General features: G+C 41.1%; 1 protein-coding gene across 1 annotated transcript in view; it reads right to left on the bottom strand.

Moving 5' to 3' along the window:
* Positions 1–20,165, bottom strand: part of JAKMIP2 (janus kinase and microtubule interacting protein 2) — a 62,034-nt gene extending 41,869 nt beyond the window's left edge. Inside the window, exons 1-6 of the mRNA XM_057748102.1 lie at positions 20,037–20,165; positions 8,200–8,697; positions 4,537–4,746; positions 2,637–2,735; positions 1,152–1,298; positions 128–268 (exon numbers count right to left, since the gene is read on the bottom strand). Coding sequence (XP_057604085.1) covers positions 128–268; positions 1,152–1,298; positions 2,637–2,735; positions 4,537–4,746; positions 8,200–8,697; positions 20,037–20,165 — 1,224 coding nt within the window. The remainder of the gene's footprint in view (positions 1–127; positions 269–1,151; positions 1,299–2,636; positions 2,736–4,536; positions 4,747–8,199; positions 8,698–20,036) is intronic.
* Positions 20,166–22,336: the final 2,171 nt, after the last annotated feature.

Genomic DNA, 22,336 nt, shown 5'->3' with positions numbered 1-22,336 from the left:
ATATTGATCACATGAACTTGGGCCTTTGGGGCTAACCCAAAGTTATTAAGTGCTTTTAGTGTATGTTGATTTCTTGGCTACTTGTCCTTAGGAACGGCTTAGACTTCATAGATGAATCAAGACCTACCCTTGTGAGCTCATCAATAATGTTCTGTTGCTCAATGACCTGAAGTTTTAGAAACTCTGTCTCTTGTTCTTCATTAGCTTGATCGAGGTCATTCAGAGATTTTAATTTCTTCAAGGGTGGATGGGATGTAATTTTTTCTCTCTGGGTTGGAAAACAAAGAAAGTGTAGGTAGAGACTTTAAAAATCCCAAACTTTAGTGGTTAACATAAAATATCTACAGAAATGTCATGAGTCTCCAGCTAAATATGAAAACTACTCAGCTTCAATACACACACACATCCCCCAACTAACCCCCTCAAGTACACGTTGTCTGCTGTAAGAGGTGGAAGTCATTGGGAATGTCTGAAGATCTCTACAGCTGGACTGGAAGTCTGTGAAGTACGTTAGCACATCACCTTGATACGTAATGCAAATGATGGCATCTATTTCCAATTATTATGCAAGATCTTAGGATACATGGGGTACCCACTGCACGGTTCTATACAGAGCATGTTAGTGAAACTCTTGGAAGGACGTTTCTTTTCTAAATTTTATTTATTTTTAAAAAATCTTTATTGAAATATAGTTGATTTACACTGTTTCTGTTAATTTCTGCTGTACAGCAAAGTGACTCAGTTTTATATATTTATGTTCTTTTTCATTTTCTTTTCCATTCTGGTTTATCACAGGATTTTGAATATAGTCCCCTGTGCTATACAGTAGGACCTTGTTGTTTCTCCTGGAAGGAGGTTTCTGTGGCTGGGGAACTAGGCTGAAACTCTGCTTCTCTATTTTGAAGCTTGTGGAGACTGTGCAGATTCCTGGAAGCACTCCTACCATTCTGCAAAATTTAGACACCCCCAAAATTCAGAGCCAGCAACCTTCTCTTGATTTCTTCCTTATGGGTTCCTTGCTTATTCAGGGGAAAATCGAAACTTTCACAAATAGCATTGTATGTTAAAAATAAATTGGGAAAGACCCGGAAGTCAGGTTAGTGGAGTAATACAAAGAAGGAAGCTGCAGTTTTGCAGTCTGTGATGCACACCATTTCTGAATTTTCCTTGGTAACGGCTTTTAGTTTCTCTTCCATGCGCTGCAAAGACACCATCAGTTCATCATTTCTCTTGGCGAGGCACTTGTTCCTTTCCAGAAGAGGTTTACATTGTTTTTCGGTTTCCCGCACACGCTTTAACTGAGAAGACATAAAACAATGTGTCCCTTCTGTTTAGAGACTGAAAATAACTGAATTATACCAACAGCCATCAAAAAGAATGTAAAATGCAAGGAACAGAGCAGGATATTTTAAACACAAATGTCCAAAAATGATGTAAAAATTTCCTAACACTCATAAGAAAATAAAAGTAGCACAAAAGAAAATAGGCAAAAGACAAAGGGCAAATCACACAGGATACCCAAAAGGCTAATAGAAACTTGAAAAGTTATTTCATCTCATTAGTACGAAGGAAAATAAAAATGAAAATCCTAGAATAAGAATATACCTCACAGCCATCAAATTGACTAAAATGACCAATTATCTTTGCGTGTTGACAAAGACAGGGAGAAACTACAAGTCTCATACATTGTTGGGGGGAATGTAATTGTTCTGACAACTGTGGAAAACTGTTCTGGTAATAACTGCTGAAGCTGGCTGCATGCGGACTCTATGACTAGTAATTCTGCTCCTTGGTATACTCCCCCCAGACATGAACACATTTTCTCACCAGGACATATAGCAGCACCATTCACAGCTTTAAACTGTTATGAAACAATATAAATGTCTATTAACAACAGATGAATATATATATATTTATCATATATAATTGTATATACATATTGCATATTGTTTATACTTATATAATACATACTTATGAATACATAATAAATGTATAATTATATCATATATAATGGAATACAACGGAGTGTGAAAATGAATGAATTCTACATGCAACACACAGTGGATGACTCTCACCAATGTAATGCTGAGCAAAAAAGCCAGACACAAGAGAGTAATTATTGTTTGATTCCATTTGCAACACATTTTTTTTTTTTTTGGCCATGGGGTGCGTCTTGTGGGATCTTAGTTCCCTGACTAGGGATTGAACCCGGGCCCTAGCAGTGAAAGTGCCGAGTCCTAATCCCTGGACTGCCAGGGAATATCCTACAACACATTTTTTTTTCCTAAGCTCTTTACTGGAATATAATTGCTTTACACTGTTGTGCCAGTTTTTGCCCTACAACACGTTTCAAATGGTGATAGTCATCTATAGTGAGAGAATTCAGTATAGCAGTTAACTTCAGAAGGCTGGTGCTTGAGAGAGGTCACACGAAGGGAAAGTTCTGAGATGCTGGTAATCTTGCACTTATTCCTATGGGTAGTGGTTACGTGGGTACTTCACACTGGGCATATTTATTGACCTGTACCTTTATTATTTGTGCACTTTTCTTATGTTATACTTCTATAACATCATATATACTACTATAACAAAATGCTTAAAAAATAATAAAATAAAAAATTCTGCTTAGAACTCACCAACTCATTTCGTTCATCTCCAAGCAAGGTATTCCTGTCTTCTAATTTTCTTATAGTGGCATTCAACTCAGCTATTCTCTTTTGATTTCTTCGCAAATCCTACATGTGAAAATTGAAATGGGTATTTCTTCAGTAATACTCTTCACAAGGTTTTAGAATACTGCTCATAAAAGTGATAGGCTTGGTTCCTTTCATCTGGCTGACGAGTTGAGAGTAAAATGTTCTCTTATTCAGAGAAGACTATATATTTACCCTATTCCAACCCCCAATATTCATTGCTTGGATTTAAGATCAAGCCTGGTTGAAATTGCAAATGAATTCCATTGGGCAAATACTCCCTGGAGCCCTGCCTCCTGGCAAAGGAAGTGGTAGATGGCTGGATCAGTTTATGAGATCTGTGAGCTGTGAGATCAAGGTCACGCTGTGATTACATGAGGTTCAAGGAGCATCCCTCGTGCCATGGCCACACATTGCTTCCCACAGCTTAGACAGATGTCCTGCTATTACACTTAGCCAAAGAGAGGACAAAATAGGAGGCAGGGATGGGATCTGCAAATTCCTGCATACCCCTGGAGGAAAAGGTCAGACTCAGATGGCTGGTGCATTACCTTCAGGTATAAAAGACAGTAGATTATAGGATAGACTTCACTGGTAGATGTTGCCCAGATCAGCTGGCTTCCCCGCTGGCCTAATAGTCATAGATCATTTTACACACAGCAATCATAGATTAATTCTGTGCCCTAGAGTCCATAGGACCATTATACGCATGCAATTCACTATCATCTTAAATTTTGATAGTGCTATACTGTTGACAAAGCAGTTTCACACATATTATATCCCTAGATTCACAATATCCTAGAGGATTCAACAGAACCAGTAAGATTCAGGGAGGTCATTAAGTTGTTCAAGGTTGTTATCAATAGATTGATAACTAATACGTATGGGATGCTGTGTACCAGACACTATGCTCAATATTTTACATATCTTTTCTTCTAAATCTTAGACCAGCTCTATGGAGTACCACTATTGCCTCTAATTTATAGATGAGGAAACTCTGAGCAGTCAAAGGATATGCCTAAGGTCACACAGTAAATGGCAGACCTAGGATTTAAACTAAAGGGTATGACTCTAGAGCCCATTCTCTTGAAAATTTTGCTAAACTGCAGGTAAGTGTCAGTGATAGAACTAAAACTTACATCTGCTGAATCCTAGTTCAGTATTCTTTCAGCATATATATAAATTCATAAATTATTCATTACTCAGTTCTAAGTACTATTTTGGAACCTATCTCTGCTCCTAAATAATACATTGTCATCTTTTTTAGCAGCTAAAAAGGTATAAGAAATGAAAGTAAACTATATAAAAGCTGATTTCCATTACTAAACTTCTGAAAATAATTTCTCATATAAAATGATGAAAATCCAGGAAAATGTGTCAAACTCAATCAGACTTGAAGCTTTCAGATGATGATTATAAATGGTTTAGTCTTTTACATGGTTATACGTGATAACATGATACATGATAACCATTTTTACCAATTTCTAACTCAATTATTCATACAAGGAAAAGTCACCAGTCTTGGCATGAGGCAAAGTATTTTCATCTAATTCATGATTCTTATAATACACTGATGTTTGGACAGGTATCACTTGGCTAGAAAAATTCTATGAAGGAATTTAAAAGATCTGTAATTCTCTTATGATCAGCTAATGCAGTGCAGACCACTTTGCTGTCTATGAGTTTAGAAAACTCTGCTCCCAAGATACTTGCTGGTTTTATAGTAAGAGGTAGAATTGATTTCTCTGTAGTAAACAGGAAAAGAGCTTAAGTGAAAAGTAAAACTTAGGCACTGAATAAAAGATGACCCCTGAGTTTCTAACTTCAACTTGAATAGACTTACAGGACTGCTGCAGTGTTCAGAGCCATCTCCTGCCCTTCCCGGTATTTCTCGTTTCGGACTGCTCATGTTACATTCAGCCTCCTTGACCAGAAAGAGCTGTTCATCCAGAGCCTCCTTCTGCAGCTGGAGTTTCTGTACATAGCCTGTTTGGGTCTCCAGTTCCTTTTCCAGAGAAAAGATGATCCTGTCCTTGGCTTTGATTTCATCCATCTGAATCAAATGACACCCAGGACATTTTATTTAACAAAGCTGCAAAGAAATGCATTTTTACCATGGTATGAGCTTAACTTTTTCCTGATGATAGATATAGGGGAAAAAAATCATGAATATGACAAGTACACTGAATTCAGGAATAAGACAAGGCAAAACTGTGTAATGAAGGACCATCCTAGACTAGTTAGGTGCTGAGGGTAATTTTTTCTCTCTAGTATATCCTATGTAGATGCTGTGATTCACTATATTGTTTGAAATAGTCTGGTTTGGTTGGATATGGAAAACAGAAGTTAACTTTAAAATAGGTCATTAGTGTTAATGAAGACAGATACTAAATATTCCACTACAATGTTTCCCAGGACAACGTGTGATGTTACCTCCTTTTGGGGGAACGACTTTTGAGTTCAGTTTAAATAGCAGTAACAACTATGAACAGGTCACTTGTAACTGAAGAAGCCTCGTCATTTCCTAAGGCCAGTATGTTTGTATTCAGGTGGTGAATTCGTCCTTCCATGGTTCATGTTATATGGCTCTTCCCATTCCTATCCATTTTTCAGAGCAGCCAGTTCTTAGCAACCATTTTACTAGTATAGTCAGAAAATCATGGTTAGGACAAGAACAGGAATAGCAAACACCTGGTAATATTAGCCACTATTTTCCCACCTATATCTGTGGGATATGTTTATTGATCCCAACACTCATTTTTGCCAAGCCTGGGCATGGCCTCAGAAATACTTCTCAAACTAAAGGCCTAAAGCCTTTGATACTGGTTGATCAAAGCTCCATTGGACTGAAAACCTTTTGCCACCTGTGGGTGAGGACTAGTGAAGTTAATGTCTATAAACACTCTCCGAAGAAAGCATAGCCATTGGGTAAAACCTTTCTTCTCATTTCATTATATTCCATGAGAATATTAAAAATGGAAATAGAGTAGACACATTTAATACAAACAATATCATACTCCTCTTTATAAAAATGTTTCCTTTCATATAACAAATCACTTTGTATAAATCTTTCTTTGCTACCTTCCTAAGACAAAAATACATATTTATATATATTTGGGACAGCAATTGTGTTATACAATCACATTTTCCCACTTACAGCTATCTGTGAGCTACTTCCTCCAAGTCACATGATTAAATTTTAGATTACTTTTGGGAGGCCACAGTCCTGTGATATCATCTGATAACTTGGCAAATAACCAAATACTGCCCTGTTAATTTGAGAGTAAAAGCATTGTGTTTATCTCCTTGTAGGAGACATGAATCAGCGTTATTCTTATCTAAGTAGCACGTTCATCTGTTAGATCTGTCATCTATGGCTTATTTACAGTTTACCGGAGCTCCAGATCTGCATGCCCCCAGTTGGTTTTGATGTACCCTATGTAACTGAACTGGCTGGGAAATCACCCCATTACACCCATATAATCATCCTCATCATCACAACTGAAATTTATTGATCTTTTACCACAATTTAAGGCATTCAGAGCCTTACATGCCTTATCTCATTTTACAACAACCCTATTATGTAGGTTCTGTTATCACCATTTCACAGATGATGACTGAGGACCTAAAGAGTTAAGAACTTGGTCATGGTCACATGACTAATAAATGATGAAGCCTGATTTAAAATACAGTCTTATGACCCTAGAGCCCATTCTATTAGGCACTATGCTATACTTATGCCAAGATTATCCTTCCAGTATTTTCCCAAAGTGGTTTTTCTATACATTATCCAGTAACTCGTGTTAAGGAGTCTCTATTGCATACTGGTTATAAGCACGGACTCTGGTTTCATAATACTGAAAATCTTCCAAATTTCTAGTTCTTAAATGGGAAGGAAGTACATACCAGAATTCCCTGGGAAAAATTCTGTACACAGAATGGCTCCAATTTCTTTCCCTTTCAGTTCCAAAAATGGAACTGGGTGTTGGCATAAGAACAGGATTAGAAGGAAAAAAATGAAGACAAGTGCATCTGTATTACTGAAAAAGTTTCCCGTTTTTCTGTTTGCACCCAATTTTTGAACCAATCTCCAGACAGATTGGATTTTATATTGTTATTCAGAGGGATTTCATGTCTACTTCTGCAATGTACTGGTGAAAAAGAAATCATGGAAAAAATTACAGACCAATAGGTAGATATATTTGTAGATTCTACATTAAAACCATCAATAAACAAAAATATTTAATGTAAAGCTTCCTTTGCATTTACCTACCTGCTGACTCCAGAGTTTACAGTCCTGATTCTTTCTTCATCAGCCATTGTTGTCTTAAAAACCAAAGGCAGGGCAGAGGACAATATTTCTGCACTGTGTTTGGTCTTTATTGTCAACCAATGTGATAGCACAAATTGCAGATAAAGAATTTGGAAAGTGTGGCAAAGGCAACATTTTACAGTCACACTGTATTGCAGTACAAAGAAAATTACATGTTTAGTTTTCTAAAATGTTCTATGATAACCACTTTTTACATAAAATTGAAATCCTAGAGATATTGTCTAAGGAACATACTTGGAATTCTTAGAATATAAATACTTTAGACCTGGCAGACACAAGAAGGAAAGTGCAGTTTTTCCTAAGAAAATATTTTTAGAGAAGCATAAATACAGGTGATAGTTAATATACCATATAAACGAGATATAACTAATGCTAAACATTCTGAATACAGATGCATATAAAGACTTCTAAGACAAGGTCAATATGCAACATTATAGCTTTCACACAATAATTCTATTTGTTTTACTTTTAAGCACAGTGAGAGACTGATGTGGCTTTTGGTCATACATATTAAAAAGAAAGACAGCTCAGTAGGGGTTGAAGTAAGTCTTGGAAATTTGTAATAGCAAATAAGCTACTTAGGAATGACATCCAACTTAAGAATTATAATGGCCCCTATTTTGAATGGCCCCTGTTTATTCTGGAAAAGAAGATCTCTTTGTAAAATGGCTAGGGGTTTTATAGCTCTATTGCTCTATTTCTAGTCTTCAGACACGGTTCCTGGAGAGAAGACACGTGGATCCCTGAGGATGTTCCCAATGGCTGCCATTTTCAGACACCTTGAAAGCCAAAGAAACTTCCCCCAGCCCCACCCACCCCCAAACATTTTATAAATGGAAAGCCTACAAAACCTGCTGATTTTGGAAGAGTTCATAATTCAGAATATTTCTATAGACATCCAAGAAAACAGGAGTCCAACCAATATTCTCCATCCCTGTGGGCTGGAAGAATCCAGTTTTCAGGAGAAAGGTGACTGAAATCTTTTACCTTTTACAATGCCGATTTTGGCCTGGGCGCATCTATTTATCTACGGACCTATCTTGTATTTTGGCCATGGCACTAGACAGAAGGAGGGCACTGTTTATAATCCACTCGTTAAAACCCCCCTGAAAAAGCAAACCCCACGGCGCTCTGAAGCCTGGAAAGAGAATGGTTCTGCCCCCGGTTACTAACCAGCCTCCGAATATCCCGCTCCGACTCCCACTTGATCTTGGAGATGGCTTCCTGGTGGGACTGATGCTCACTCCTGAGGTCCCCAGCCTTGATCTTATCCGCTTGTATCATATTGCTTAGCGCCTCGTCCACCTGCTTCTTGGCCGTTTTCAGGTCCGCAATCTCCTGCAAGAGCTTAAGGCGCTCTGCATCAAACAGTTTCCGGGCCTCCTCGCGGGCCTCGATGGTGAGCGCTGTCCTTACTTTGTCGCTGCTGCCGTCCCGGAGCGCACACAGCGCCGACTTGAGCCTCTGGATCTCCCCATCCCGCACCTTCCCTGTCCGGGCCATCTCCTGCTCGTGCTGCTTGATGAGATTCTCCCGCACGGCCTGCAGCTCCTTCATCTTCTCCTCGTGGAGCTTGGCTTTGAGTTCCGTCACCAGGACCGTGTGCTTGCGCTGCTCCAGCTCACGGATCCTCTTGGCTTCTTGAGTCTTCTCTCTCTCGAGTTTAGATACCTGAAGGCAGAGAGGCGAAAGGATGAAAGGAGGTGAGCCTCATCAAAAAGGTGTTCCCCTAGGTAGGACTGGCAGCTCAGACCCCTGTGATTTCCTAATGCCTTTGTTTTCAAATTCCAGCCCCCTGTGGAAAGAGGGAGGGGAACCACATTCCTTGTAATGCTGGGAATACAGCGTGTGAAAGGAAATATCAGAGGATGCTTACATCACTCGGTTGAGACAAATAGTTGATGTTCTGGGGCATTACTGATCTGTGTGGTCTGCAGACAAGCAGTACAGGCATCACCCAGGGGCTTGTCAAAAATGCAGGGGCTCCGTCCCAGGCTTTCCAATCAAAGGACCTTCGAATCAGAGCGTGCAATTTAAGAAATCCCCAGGTGACTGGTGTGCACTTTAAAATTAGGAAGTGGCGCTATAATGGTGTTCACCTTGGTGAAGAGTTCAAAACAGATCACCTGGAGAGCTTTCCAGACTACATATCCCTAGCTAAGTCCAAACTGATAAAGGTGGATGTTCTGAGACACCCAGGATAGTCCATAGTTCAATATTATGATCAGACTAAGAAACTCGTGCCTAAAGTGATAGTATAAAATATTTTCCCTTCCTTCCTTCCTTCCTGCCTGCCCCTCTCCTTCCCTCCCTCCTCTTTTTTTCCTCCCTCCCTCCCTCCCTCCTTCTCTCTTTTCCTTCCTTCCTTCCTTCCTTTTTTTTTTTCTTTTGAAGAGACGATAACTTGCTAAGGTGGAGGTGAGGAATGAAAACACTTGATATGTCCTCAACCTTACCTTTCTTACTATGGCAACTTGGTTCCACCCCCAAAATTTTTACAGATACACACACACCACCCAAAACCCCTGCATTGCAGGGCCCTCTCAGTGGCTGTTGTTATTTCTGCTACATGGGTGTCTGAATCCTTCACTACCCCACACTCTCTTGTCCACCTAAGCCAACACTCCAAGGAATTTAATAAAGGATTCCTTCTAATCTTTTTACCTGTGAGGTGTTCTGGTTAAAAAAAAGTCTCCTGTGTTTTGTACTATTTCCAATGATAATACAGGTCTCTCTATAAGATCAGCAATGGCACCACCTTAATTTGGCTGTGAGTCCATCTCTGATTCAGTAGATAAGGAGGGGGCCCTGGCATTTGTAGCTTAAAAAAAACGCTCCCTAGGCTCTTGTTGTACTGTCCTCCTCCAGCCTCCTCATCTCTGCTGCCTGTCTTTGGTCCTCTGTCTCTGTCATTTTTGTGCGTGTGCACGCGCGCGCGCGCACACACACACACACACACACACACACACAGTGACCTGGAAAAAGGGAAGAATTGGGCAGCCCTGGGAGTAATTTCTAGGTGAGTGATGCTGAGTGTCTGCCGTTTGTAAAATCAGAATGTTTCCTAAAATAATTAAGAGCCTTTCCAGCTGCAAAATGTTAAGATCCAAATTCCTTATTGAAACCATTGTAATTATAATGTAAAGTGTCTGAGAGTTTACTTACCTTAACGGTTTACCTACCTTTAGCTAGAACAGGATTTTCTAAGTCCACATGGCATTTTATGAATATTTTATTCTAAAGGCACAGCAATTATTCCCACGTACATTATTTTAAAAGAACTCAGGGCTCAAGGAGACTTGGCAGAGTAAGCAGCCAGGCATTCCCAAACGACTGTCCTTGGGTGTTGCCTCCCGCCTAGGCCCGGGTCCCTCCCAGATGCCCGTTAGCCAGTAGCCACACTGAGCACCTGCAGTATCCAAAGTCTGAACTGAGCCTTGCCCCAAGTGTAAAATACACACCTGATTTTGAAGACTCAGTATGAGGTAAACATTAATACCTCATTAGTAATTTTTACATTGATTACATGTTGAAACTATAATATTTTGGATAAATTAGGTAAAGTATATTATTAAAATTCATTCTGTTTCTTTTTACTTTCTAAAATTGTGGTTATAAGACGTTTTAAAATCCCATATGTAGCTTGCATTTGTGGCTCCTATTATATTTCTTTTGAACAGCATTGCTCCAGAGTTCTTGGAGGTTCATTTAATGAACCGAGTTTTCTTCACACTGCTGCTGACACTCTCTTAGTAAAGTCCTGGTATGATCTGATTTATGTGCCAGGACTCCTTTCTGCTCAGGAATAAAATCCCAACACTTCAGCTGCATCTTTCAGCTCTCAGAAGACTTTGTTGGACTTCCAGCTCCCATTTCAACTCCTCACTCTACCTCTCCAGGCACAGGGGATTATTCCATTTTTTGCACATGCCTACCATCTAGGTCCCTGTGTGCCTGAGTTTCTTCTTCCTGGCTTGCCCTCTCCTCAGCTCCTTTTGGGATCCTTTCATTCCTCATGACCTAACTAAATGTCACCTTCTCTGGTCGTGACACCCCGATCACCCAGGACCAAGCTCATTTCTCCTGCATTTGTCTTCTCAGTGCAGTTTGCTAATACCTCCTTAGTGGTCTCTTCCACATTTTTTTTAGGCTGTACTTTTTTACACACTTGTCTGTCCTCACCACCTTCTCTCCTACCCCACCTCAGATTGGAAACTCCTAGAAGGCTGCCAGTGAGCATTGTTCATCTTTGTCTACCCAATGGTTGTCAACACAACACATGGTAAGAAGACAAAGAGCATGTGTGGAATTAAAGAATGAAGCCAATACGGGGATATGTGTATAAAAACAGATGATTGAACCTGGTGTACCCCCCCCAAAAAAAATAAAATAAAATAAATAAATCGTGTGAAGAATGAAGCCAATATGTTTCCCTGGCTGGCCTCATAACCAGAGGCAGGAATCCTGTCATACATTTTAGAGAACATAGGCTTGCACTGTTACCCAGAGCAGCCCTCATCCATCCCTTCCCTGTATGAAGCAATAAAACAAAAAAAAACCCCTAACATATAATGTTTGCCCCATCCTCTGTTTGATGTTTCTCTCAGTGCTTCCGTGGTGACAACCTAATCTAACTTTCCATTTTTCTGCAATGAATTGAAGAAGTATCTTCTAGACCGTGAGTGGGCAAACGACAGCCCATAGGTCAAATCTTTCCTGCCCCCACCCCCGTCTCTGTTAATAACGTTTTACTGGAACACAGCCAGGCCCATCCATTTCCACATTACCTATGGCTGCTTTCACGCTGCAATCAAGTTGAGCAGTTTCACAGAGACTGTCTGGCTCAGAAAGCCTGAAATATTTACTATTTTGCCCTTCACAGAAAATGTTTGCAGATTCTTCTTTTAGCTAATGCACTTTTTAACAAGAAGGGCCTTATTTTTCACTGATTTAGAAGCTTTGATAATTTATCTTCCATCTAGGACCTTGGGGAAGTTAACTTTAGCTCAAGTGATAGCTCATCTTCAATTTCAGCAGGATATATGTATGTTCCTTAGGCATTTGGGACAGTATCATGACCATAAGAGCTAATAGGTAACAAGTGACTGAGGGAATTTTAGCAACTCTTCCTAAAACAATAAAAAGTTGTAGTAAAAATGGATAAAGGGTAATGGATTCTAGGTTTGTATTCTGATTTCACCATCTGCTGTCTCTAAGAAAGTTGCTTTATCCTGAGGATCTTTGACTACACTTTAAAAAATATCTGTAAAAGAATTATTTTTAAGATTAAATTAGATAATGAATGGGAAAGTAGTAGCTTGAACTGTAAAGTATTATAAAATGTAAGGTAATATTATTGTTGGATATAAGAGGAGATACTCATCATCTAAAATTATTTATGCTAAATTCTCTGCAGGTGCATTAGATTGTACCACTTTGTGATTCTGTAATTTCTCTTGAATTATAAACACTAATCTGTTGTGTGTAGGCTGGAGAGGAGATGAATGAAAAAGAAAAAAAAAGTGAAAATACAGGTGTATGTAAAATATATTCCAGCATGAAGACAATACAAATAAAAACAAACACTGGTCTTTTTGTCCATCACTTAAAAGAAATCCACAGAACTCAAAGAAAATTCAAAGGTATTGAATTACATTTGGCATTTTTTATGTCTGCTTAGTTTGGTTGTCATGGAAACTGTCATTTTGGGTAGGTTTTTTTTTTTTAAAGCTTGGGAGAAGAGTTTTATATGAAGGAGATACAAAAAATGTAACTGACATCTGGGAGGAAAAAAGAGCCAATAAAAATTCTGTAGTAAAATCATTTTCTAAAAATTATTTGCAGCTTAGATTGCACTACTAAGGAAATTGATTTTAATATCTTAATGTAAATCATGAGAATAAGTATACAAAAAGATGAAGAACTACCCCTGAGTAACAAACGTGAAAATGATAATAATCTGAAATGGAAAAAATTATTTAGTTGATTGAAGAGATAATATTGATTAGTGGAAATGTTTTATGGAGAAAAATTTCAGCTCAGTCATGTAAATAGTAAGCATTTATTGAGGGCTTGACTTACTATGTATGAATTGGGCAATTTTTTAAAGGCTTTACACCTATCAGTACATTTAACCTCCTATACAGCTCTTTGATGTAGGTAGTATTTGTTGTATCCGAAATTCCGATGAGAAAAGTGGGGAACAGGCTCTACATAAGCACAACATAAAGAAGGCTGATCAGAGTCCACTGTGGCCAGGAGCCAGGTCAGGTCAGATCCCAGATCTCCTGGTTTGCTCTGAAACCTTGGAGAGCCTCAGTCTCCTCATGTGTGAACTAGGATAGGTGATATTCTTTTCATATGCTTGTTGAGAGGACTGGCTTCCGTAATGTAGCAAAAGTCCTTTCGAAAGGCTGGAACACATGGGAGATTAACAATTATTAATACATAGTAGATACTAAGCATTAATTTTGATGAAAATTATTACATATATTGATATTATATCATGCAATGATATACTAATACCACCACCAACACAAATCCAAATACCCATGTTATGGTGGTAAGACTAATGCTACTATTATTGAGTTGGCCAAAAAGTGCATTTGGGTTTTTACATATCATCTTAAAGAAAAAACCTGAACAAACTTTTTGGCCAACGCAAGGTTACATTATCAAGACCATAGCAACTATTTTCCTATTAGAAAGAGATGTTTAAAGATAAAATTGAGTTTCCTCAAGATGTCTTGAGTTCTTTGGTTGCATCTAATCTTAACTTGAAAGATACCTGGATTATGTGTACAAAGAAGGACTGAGGGCTGGGGTGGGACAGGTCCAGCGGGTGAGTACTGAACAGGGCTTTGAATGATACACCTCCCATATCCCTTTTACCCCAGAGGTTTTATCAAAAAAAAGAAAAAAAGAAAAGAAAAAATCATTAGGAAAATTTAATCCTGCTGGGGAAAGCTTCCACTATGACAGAAGGAAGAAAATTTATGACTTGCCCCACTAGGCCTCACATTATATTTTCTTCTCCTGTTCTCATTCTATTCTGGCCTTTGAAAAATGCCACTGTAAATTCTGCCAAGATAAAGAGGGTGATATCTGAGCTTTAATGTGGGCCTAGAAATCTAGGATTAAACACTGGATAGCCTGTGAAAGGTAAGGAGGGTTGAGAGGTTATCAAGACAAGACAAGCTAGCAAAAGGTTCAGCTTGGTTTATCCACATCAGATGTTGCTGGAGATCTAAACTCACAGTAGCCTGGCTGGGATTTTTGTGGGCACTAAGTAACTCTCCAACAGGAGATGTGAAGAGGGAAAGGCTGCGGCCATAGGAACATGGCTCATAAGGGAGATTTTATACAACCTGGAGAAGTAATAAAAGCTTCTCTCTTTTCATTTCTTGCTTTTAGCTACTTAGGCTTCCTGAAAACAAAACTAAATTTGCAGAAAGCAAGAAATACTGGATGCCCAATGTGGGCCCTGAACCTGGAAGCTCTAGAGTACTAGCTTGAGGATGGAGAAGGTTGGCTGGTTTTCTGAGAGTGCCCTGGAGGCAACAGAGTGCAGTGGAATAAGATAGCATTACCTTGAACACTGCCTTAGAGAAGATGGGAATTCCCATTTTGGCTCCTCCACTAGCTGTGTCACTGGAAGCAAATGAGTTACATGGTTAGAACTCATTTTCTTTCTCAGTGAAATCAGAATAGTACTGCATGCTGCCTTTGTCCCAGGCTCTCTGTGAGGACTGCTTTGTAATCTGAAGAGCTGTTCTAAGGGTGGAAACTCTTGTCTGGAGCTGACTCCTCCAAAACCCTGCATCCCAGGCCGGCTGCCTCACTGCCTCTACCCTTGGAGCCCTCTCCTCTGCCCTGCTTCATCCCCTCTGTGCCTGTGGGTTTCACCCTAGCTGCAGGCTGCCTCTGAGGGACAGGACAAAACCCTGGGGAATCAGATGGGTGGATTTCACATCTCACAGCAATCCCAGGTGTGCAAACAGGAAAATACCATGGCCAAATGGCTCAGTGCTGGTCCAAGAAAAACAGACCTGGGTGGGAATACTTTCTCCATCCAAGCCTAGGGTTGCCCACCTAAATAAATACTATAATCTACTTATGCCATGGGATTGTTGGGAATGTTTTAGAAAGAATCATGAAAATTCATTCAACAAGCAGGATATGTCTCCTACACTCCCAGCAGCATTGCCAGCACTGGGGATCCCTTACTTAAGGGATCCCTTAAGCAGATATGGTCTCTTACCCATAGAAGCATACATTTCATCGAGCTGAGGGCAACAGACAATAAACAACCAATCAACTTCAGATAGTACAGAGTCCTGTGATTAAAGTATTACAGGGCAATGAGGTAGAGGACATGGAACTAGGGGAACAGTGTCATCTAATTCGGTGGTCGGGGAAGGGTCCTGAAGAGCTAGAGCAGACAATTTCCTTTCCTGACAAATCCCAACCATTTTGGAAGGACCTTTTAGCTCTTTTATGTCGTCCACCATCTGCTCGTTTTATAGACGCACAAATGCAGGCCCAGAATTGACAAGGTCATCCAGCATAAAGACCACACCTTGTGTTCTTTCCTGTCCATCACAGGCTCTTCATAGTTATATCCTTTTGGCCCTTATGCCTGGAGTCCAGTTGAAATGACCTTCCTATCATGTTTATTCCTATCAGCACTTGGCAAATCTTTTAGATAATTTCTAATCACCAGAAGCTGACTGTGTCTAATAGTTTAGCTTAATTTCTCTGCAGTGAAAATGCAGGCATCTATGGGAGAAGGATAGGGGTATGTTCCCACCCCGACTTTGTTTCTCCACTTGAAATTTGCATAATGGTTGAAAGAAAAGTTCTGACACTGTCTCTTCCTCTGCCTGTGGTTTTCAATATTTTCCAGACATTCACATTTTTTAAGTATAGCATAGGCTTTGCAAAACATGGAAACAACCTAAATGTCACTGATGGATAAATAAAGAAAATGTGACATATCAAACACACACACACACACACACACACACACGATGAAATATCATTCAGCCATAAAAAGGAAGGAAATTCTGTCATTTGCAACATTATGCCAAGTGAAATATGTCAGAGAAAGACAAACACTGTATGATCACATTTATATGTGGAATCTAAAAAAAATTAGAGCTCACAGATATAGGAAATGGATTGGTGGTTGCCAAGGCAGGATGTAGGAGATGGGAGAAATGAGTGAAGGTGTTCAAAAGGTACAAACTTCCAGTTATACGATAAGTTCTAAGGATGTAATGCACAGCATAGTGACTATAGTTAACAATCCTGTTAATATTTGAAGGTTGTAAGGAGAGTATATCTTAAAAGTTCTCATCACAAGAAAAAAAAACTTTGTAACTATGCGAGGTGATGGATACTGACTAAATTTATTGTGTAATCATCTCACAATTTATACATATGTCAAATCATTATGTTGTACACCTAAAACAATGTTATATGTCAATTATATCTCAATAAAACCGAGGGAAAAGACTTGTGAGGAGAGAGAAGGGGAGTTGAAGACTCCGCTCTGTCACCGACTCTGGGTGAACTGCTTTACCTCACCGAGCCTCGGTTTCCTCATCTGTAAAATGTGGATCACCACAATGCCCACCCCAGAGAATGGTAGTAATGATGAAATGAGACAAACGGATTATAACACAACATGTTTGACACTAACTGCTCAAAAAAATAACACACAAATACTTAGGAAGTAAACACGACAATTATCCCACGTGACAGATGAGGAAAGGAAGACATAAAGGGATTTCATAACCTGCTCAGGGTCACTCAGGAGCTAAGGCAAAGAGCTGGGATTATGACAGGAGGAAATACAGTATTTTTACCGTGTCTGAAAGATTGTAAACATTCAGTAAAGTCTAGCATTTGTGACTCTGCTCTGCTCTATCTGCAATGTGTTCTGCAAATGTCAATGGGATGATTTGTCTTTCTGGAAAAATGAGTAATGCCCCATTGCTCCAAAGGTTTCCACTCTTTAACTAGTCCATTCCCCAGTGGCTACATTGTCATTTTATCATCATAGCCTCGGAGCCAAACTGAGAGTGTGAATTCACATGTTGGCATTGTTCATATTCTCTCTCTTAAAGCCTGGGCCTTTGGAAACACAATCGTATTTATTTTAATAATACCGCTTTATGTCTTGTTTGCCCTCTAAATTCCCTCTGCTCTTTGGGGAGTGCTGCTGACAGGCGGTGCGGCTCTGCTGTCGCCCCTGTGCTGGGATTGTAATTAACTGCCGGGGAGAGGGAGACGGGGCGGGGGACCACAGGGCAGTGCTTTTATTCCAAGTCTGGCTTCTCGTCTCTTCTCAGACCTGCTGGCTTAGACACCAGTGCCAGGCCCTGGATACACAGGCAGGATAAACAGCTCTGTCCATGGTCAAGAGTTACCCCTTTTAAAAGGCTTGAATGTGTGGAAAATGGCAGGATCGGGGTCTGCAGGGCCTCTGCCTCTTTAAAATCTTGTGAGTTTGCTCTCTGTAAATCAGCAGCAGGTTATGGTTTCCAGTCTCCAGATGGATGGGCTTCTTCCCACGAAGGTAGTTTGTCATTCTGTTGTTATTACAATTAAAGGAGTCTGTCTCCCTTGAAAGGTTATGTTGCCCCAGGGAAAGTTAAAACCAATGAAATGTTCATAGATCGTTGACCTGGAAGGAATCGTGGAGTGGAGTGTTTGTCAACATGAAGTCAGAGAACCCCGTCCATGGGAACTGTCTGGATTGTTTGCTGGAATTGAGTCCTGATCCTCAACCCACCTACTTTATCAGAATCCTTGGGTTTTAGGTCCAGGGATCTCAATTTTTAATAAGTTCCCTCAGGTTATTCTAATGCCCAATGATGCTTGAGAGACACACATATGGAGAAACAGATTCAGTCATCTGAATTACAAATTGAGAAACTGAGACACTGAAATTTGTCCCCAAGGAGAGAGAAAGACAATATTCTGGTTTTCTGACTCACACAAAAACTTCTGGGTTTTTGTTTGTTTGTTTGTTTTTATTTTAGTTTTAGGACTTCACATGCCTTTCAGCTTCATGGAAACTAAAAAATATCTTTCACAAACTGTACACTGTGGTCTGGTATCCAAGGTCAAGGCTTAGCTGTGACAGGAGGCCAGGAGCTTTGGCCAATCCAAGCTTTATTATTGCCCAAGCCAAGAGAAATAGGTTTGGGAGAAAATAACTAATTAAAATGTAATAGTGGGACTTCCCTGGTGGCGCAGTGGTTAAGAATCCGCCTGCCAATGCAGGGGACACAGGTTCAATCCCTCAGCCTGGAAGATCCCACATGCCGTGGAGCAACTAAGCCTGAGCGCCACAACTACTGAGCCTGTGCTCTAGAGCCCGCGAGCCACAACGACTGAGCCCACATGCCACAATTACTGAAGCCCGCATGCCTAGAGCTCCTGCTCTGCAACAAGAGAAGCCACTGCAATGAGAAGCTCGCGCACCACAATGAAGAGTAGGCCCTGCTTGCCGCAATTAGAGAAAGCCTGCACGCAGCAATGAAGACCCGGTGCAGCCAATAAATACATAGATAAATAAATAAATTTATTTTAAAAATGTAATAGTAATGTCAAGGAAGAAGAGGTAGATTAAAAAGAATAAGGGTATCTGCTGGTTTGTGATCTATACCTCGATCAAGAACGTTTCCTTACTACACAAAGAGTGATCTCTTTAAGGTAACTTTATGCTGACATGGTTGTCTCTGCTTTGCAAAACTATCTTATGCCTGTCGGGTATTTCAAAATGCTTTCCTGTCCGTGACCTTGCTTGACATCCAAACCACTCTAGTAAGATAGGTGTTAGCATATTCATTTAAGGGATGAGACTCAGAAAAGTAAAGAGACTTCCTTAAGTCTAGTTAGCAACTGGCTCAACCATACAGCATATTAGAAGGGATATTACTATGAATTTTTTTTTCAGAGTTTACTATGTGCCAGGCAGCTCTCTGAGCATCTGACATGAATTTTCTCATAGCTCTTCATAACTCCTTTATGTACTTGTGTAATTTAAACCTCATTCCAGCTCTACGGGATAATAGTATGTGACTGATTGAAGAAGCTAACGTATAAGGAAGAAATCACCTTTCAGTCATGTCATTCATCTGCTCATTCAACAAATATACTTTGAGCTTTTCAGTTTTGGACATTTATTTAGGCTCTAGGGATAGAGAGGTAAATTGAGACTTTGCTGCCATAGAGATTACTTGACTGGGGAGAGAGAAGCACTAAACAAGTGAATAAATAAGCACAGAAACTGCTCTGAGATGAAGGAAGAAGAGGCAGGCCTTAGGGAGTGTGTGGGCCTGGGAAGCGCTCTGTGTCGGGTACTGTGGTCAGAAGCTTGTACCGGAGCTGAGATCTGAAGGAGGTGAGGAAGGAGCATGCCGCTGCCTGGGGAAGAACAGGGCAGAGGCCCAAGTGTGATGGGTGTATGTCTCCTGGTCCAGCGAAGGGGCTGGAGCACAGGGACCCGGGGGACAGTAGTGGGAGATGAGTCGGAAAGAGAGCAGGAGGGAGTGTCCTGCAGTGGTGGGGAAAGTCCTGTGACTGAGAGAGCCAGGAATACTCTGCAGGGTTCTGAGCAGTAGAGTGACATGAGGGACACATTTTACAAAGGTTGCTCTAAATGCCACCGGAGGAATAACTACAGAGGCAAGGGTGGTACCTGCTCAAGGCCATAGGCCTAAGAAGTGTCCAGAGGCGGTGGTGAGGAGGGGCTGTGGGCATGGTCCCAGTTTTTACCTCTGGCTTCCTGAGGAGGCAAAGCTCAGCCTCACAAGAGGTTTTTCTCACTTTCTGTGTATCCTGTGCTCACATCCCTCCTGCCACACGCAGGGAACCTCCCCCTGGCCAAGGGCTGTTGCCCTCTCTGGCAACCAGCAGACAGGAGCCCACAGAGGCGGGCCAGCAGGCAGAGCCGGGCCACAGCCTCCTGGGCCGCGGCCTCCGGGAGCCCCACTCACCTTGGACTTCTCTTGATGCAGCTCTATCTGGATGTCCGTGAGCTTGGTCCTGAGGTCTTCATTGGCAGCTTGAAGGGCGACAATGAGCGCCTCGGGCTTCTCGCCCTTATTTCGCCCTTTCTTGGACATTGTTCCTTTCTGAATGGAGTCTGTTGGTGTTGATTCCTCTCAAGCAGGGGCTGCCATGTTCCTGCTGCTTCTCCCGGGTGCGATGGCTCAGCAGCTACTGCGTGCTGCCCCTCGGGGAGGTCTCCTCAGCTGCTGCCCTGGAAGCCCTGGGAGAGGCAGAGACAGCAGTTACCGCTGTGCCCAAGACCACCCGCCCGTCAGGCACTCAGCCTGAGCTGCCTGCAAGAGCCCCCTCCCAAAGCCTCCTGTCCTCTTGGCACATTAATTTAGGGCCGTCTTTCCAAAGGGCTAGACTGATCATGCCAACGCCCTGCTTAAAATCCTTCAAAGACCTATGAGTACATCTTTCACATCTCAGGGTGCTCTTTATGCCTGAACCTGCCCCGTCTCCTAGCCTCACCTCCTCCACATCACTCACTTATATCCTGGGTGAAAGGAACATCTTTTTCTGATTCTCTCTCTTCCCATAAGGACTTTTCGGTTTTCTCCATCCTCTGCGCAGCCTCCCCACGTGGTTCTCCCTGTATCCTAATCCTCACATGCTGCCACACAGACAGTTTAGTCTGACTAACATTTATGACTCTGTCCCGTCTCAGCTGGCATATCAGTTCCTCCTGGAAGCCCCCCAACCCACCCCCCAGTTAATACGTGTCCTTGTTATTCAAGTGTGGTCACCTCCATGAATCAGTAAGCTTTGTAAGAGCAGGAATGTGTTGTTTGTGTTTACAGCTTGCTTCTCAGAATCCATCACAATGCCTGGGACATACCTGGTACTTAACAGTATTTGTGAAAGGAAGTCACCTATGTGATGACCTATGGTTGCCCCAGAGAGAGACCCAACTTTAAGAAAATCTGATATATGAAGACCTAGAATTATACAATGGATAAACTGGAAGAAGTGGGGATTAATTATGTTGGGTTAATTGGGTCACTCACATATTCATTTAGTCAATAGGCTTCTATATGTTGGGCTAAGTATCGTGTGTTGAAATCGAAAGTGTTAGCTTTCCAAGGCAAAAACAGCAACAAACCTTTATCCCTTATCCAGCATCTATCCATCCATCCTCATCATCATCACTGACACCCATCTGATAACTGCCTTTAAAGACATAAACACTGGTTGTTCAAAAATAGAGACAAGAACTTCTTCTCAAGAGAGAAGTGAGGAGTGAGTAAGGAGGGCTCCCTGAGGACGGCGGCATTGGCCTGGAACTTAAGGAGTGGCTAGGATTGTAACAGGTGGAGAAACAGGTGAAGCACCTTGGGTGAGGGAAACAGCAGGTGCTGAGATAGAGCAATGAGAAAGCATAGTAATTATTTTGGGGAAAATGGGGGCCTGATTAGTTACAACCCAGGATATGGCTGATGGGCACTAATGCTGGAAAGGTTGCCTGGAAACGATAGATTCTGGGAGACCGGGTATGCCATCCTTAGAATTTTTGAATCTCTCTCTCTCTTTTTTTTACAGTAAGTAACAGGGAACCTGTTGAAGCTCTTGGTGGGTAGATGCCCTAACAGAGCAGTGCTTTAGTATGGTTATTCTAGTGGCAGAGTGAGGAGAGAATGGAGGCAGGGAGACCAGATATAAGGCTATTAAACTTGCCAAGGTGAAGGATAGTGAAGGCCTAATGAGAACAGTAGCAGGAGGGGAGAAAAAAAATGATGTGTCTTGATTTACAAATTCTTAAATGTGTCATAGGAATACGGAGGTAAGAAAAATATGAATACTAAACTGTTAAAGTCAATTAAAAAAACACCACTCGATAAAGAAGATACTGGAGAGTTTCCCATGCAATCTTTCAGAAAACTGGGTATTTTGTACATCTAGGTGCTTCAGTCCAGAACTAAGGAGAATTCCTACTGATGACCCTTTTGTTCCAGCAGCAGCTGCTCTATCAAGACCCCTGGTCTTCAGCCTTGAGGACCATGCTTGGATCCGGGGCTTTCTGCCATCCCCCCATGAGCACTGGGGCCATGCCCTTTGGAGAGTGTCCCTAGGGAAAGGGGATAGGGAAAGGATAGGAAGTTGGATCAGTAGGGAAAGGTTAGGAAGTTTGTCCACCATATTGCACCCTAGGCTAGATGCTGGAGTTGTCCTTCATGATTGTTTTGCAAATGCTGCAAAATCATTAAAGTGTATGCCTGGAAGACTTCTAAGTGGTTACCGTGTT

The sequence above is a fragment of the Hippopotamus amphibius genome, chromosome 1, assembly GCF_030028045.1.
Source record: "Hippopotamus amphibius kiboko isolate mHipAmp2 chromosome 1, mHipAmp2.hap2, whole genome shotgun sequence".
Lineage (NCBI taxonomy): Eukaryota > Metazoa > Chordata > Mammalia > Artiodactyla > Hippopotamidae > Hippopotamus > Hippopotamus amphibius.
The sequence above is the reverse complement of the archived record's forward strand: the minus strand, read 5'-3'. Positions and strand labels throughout refer to the sequence as shown.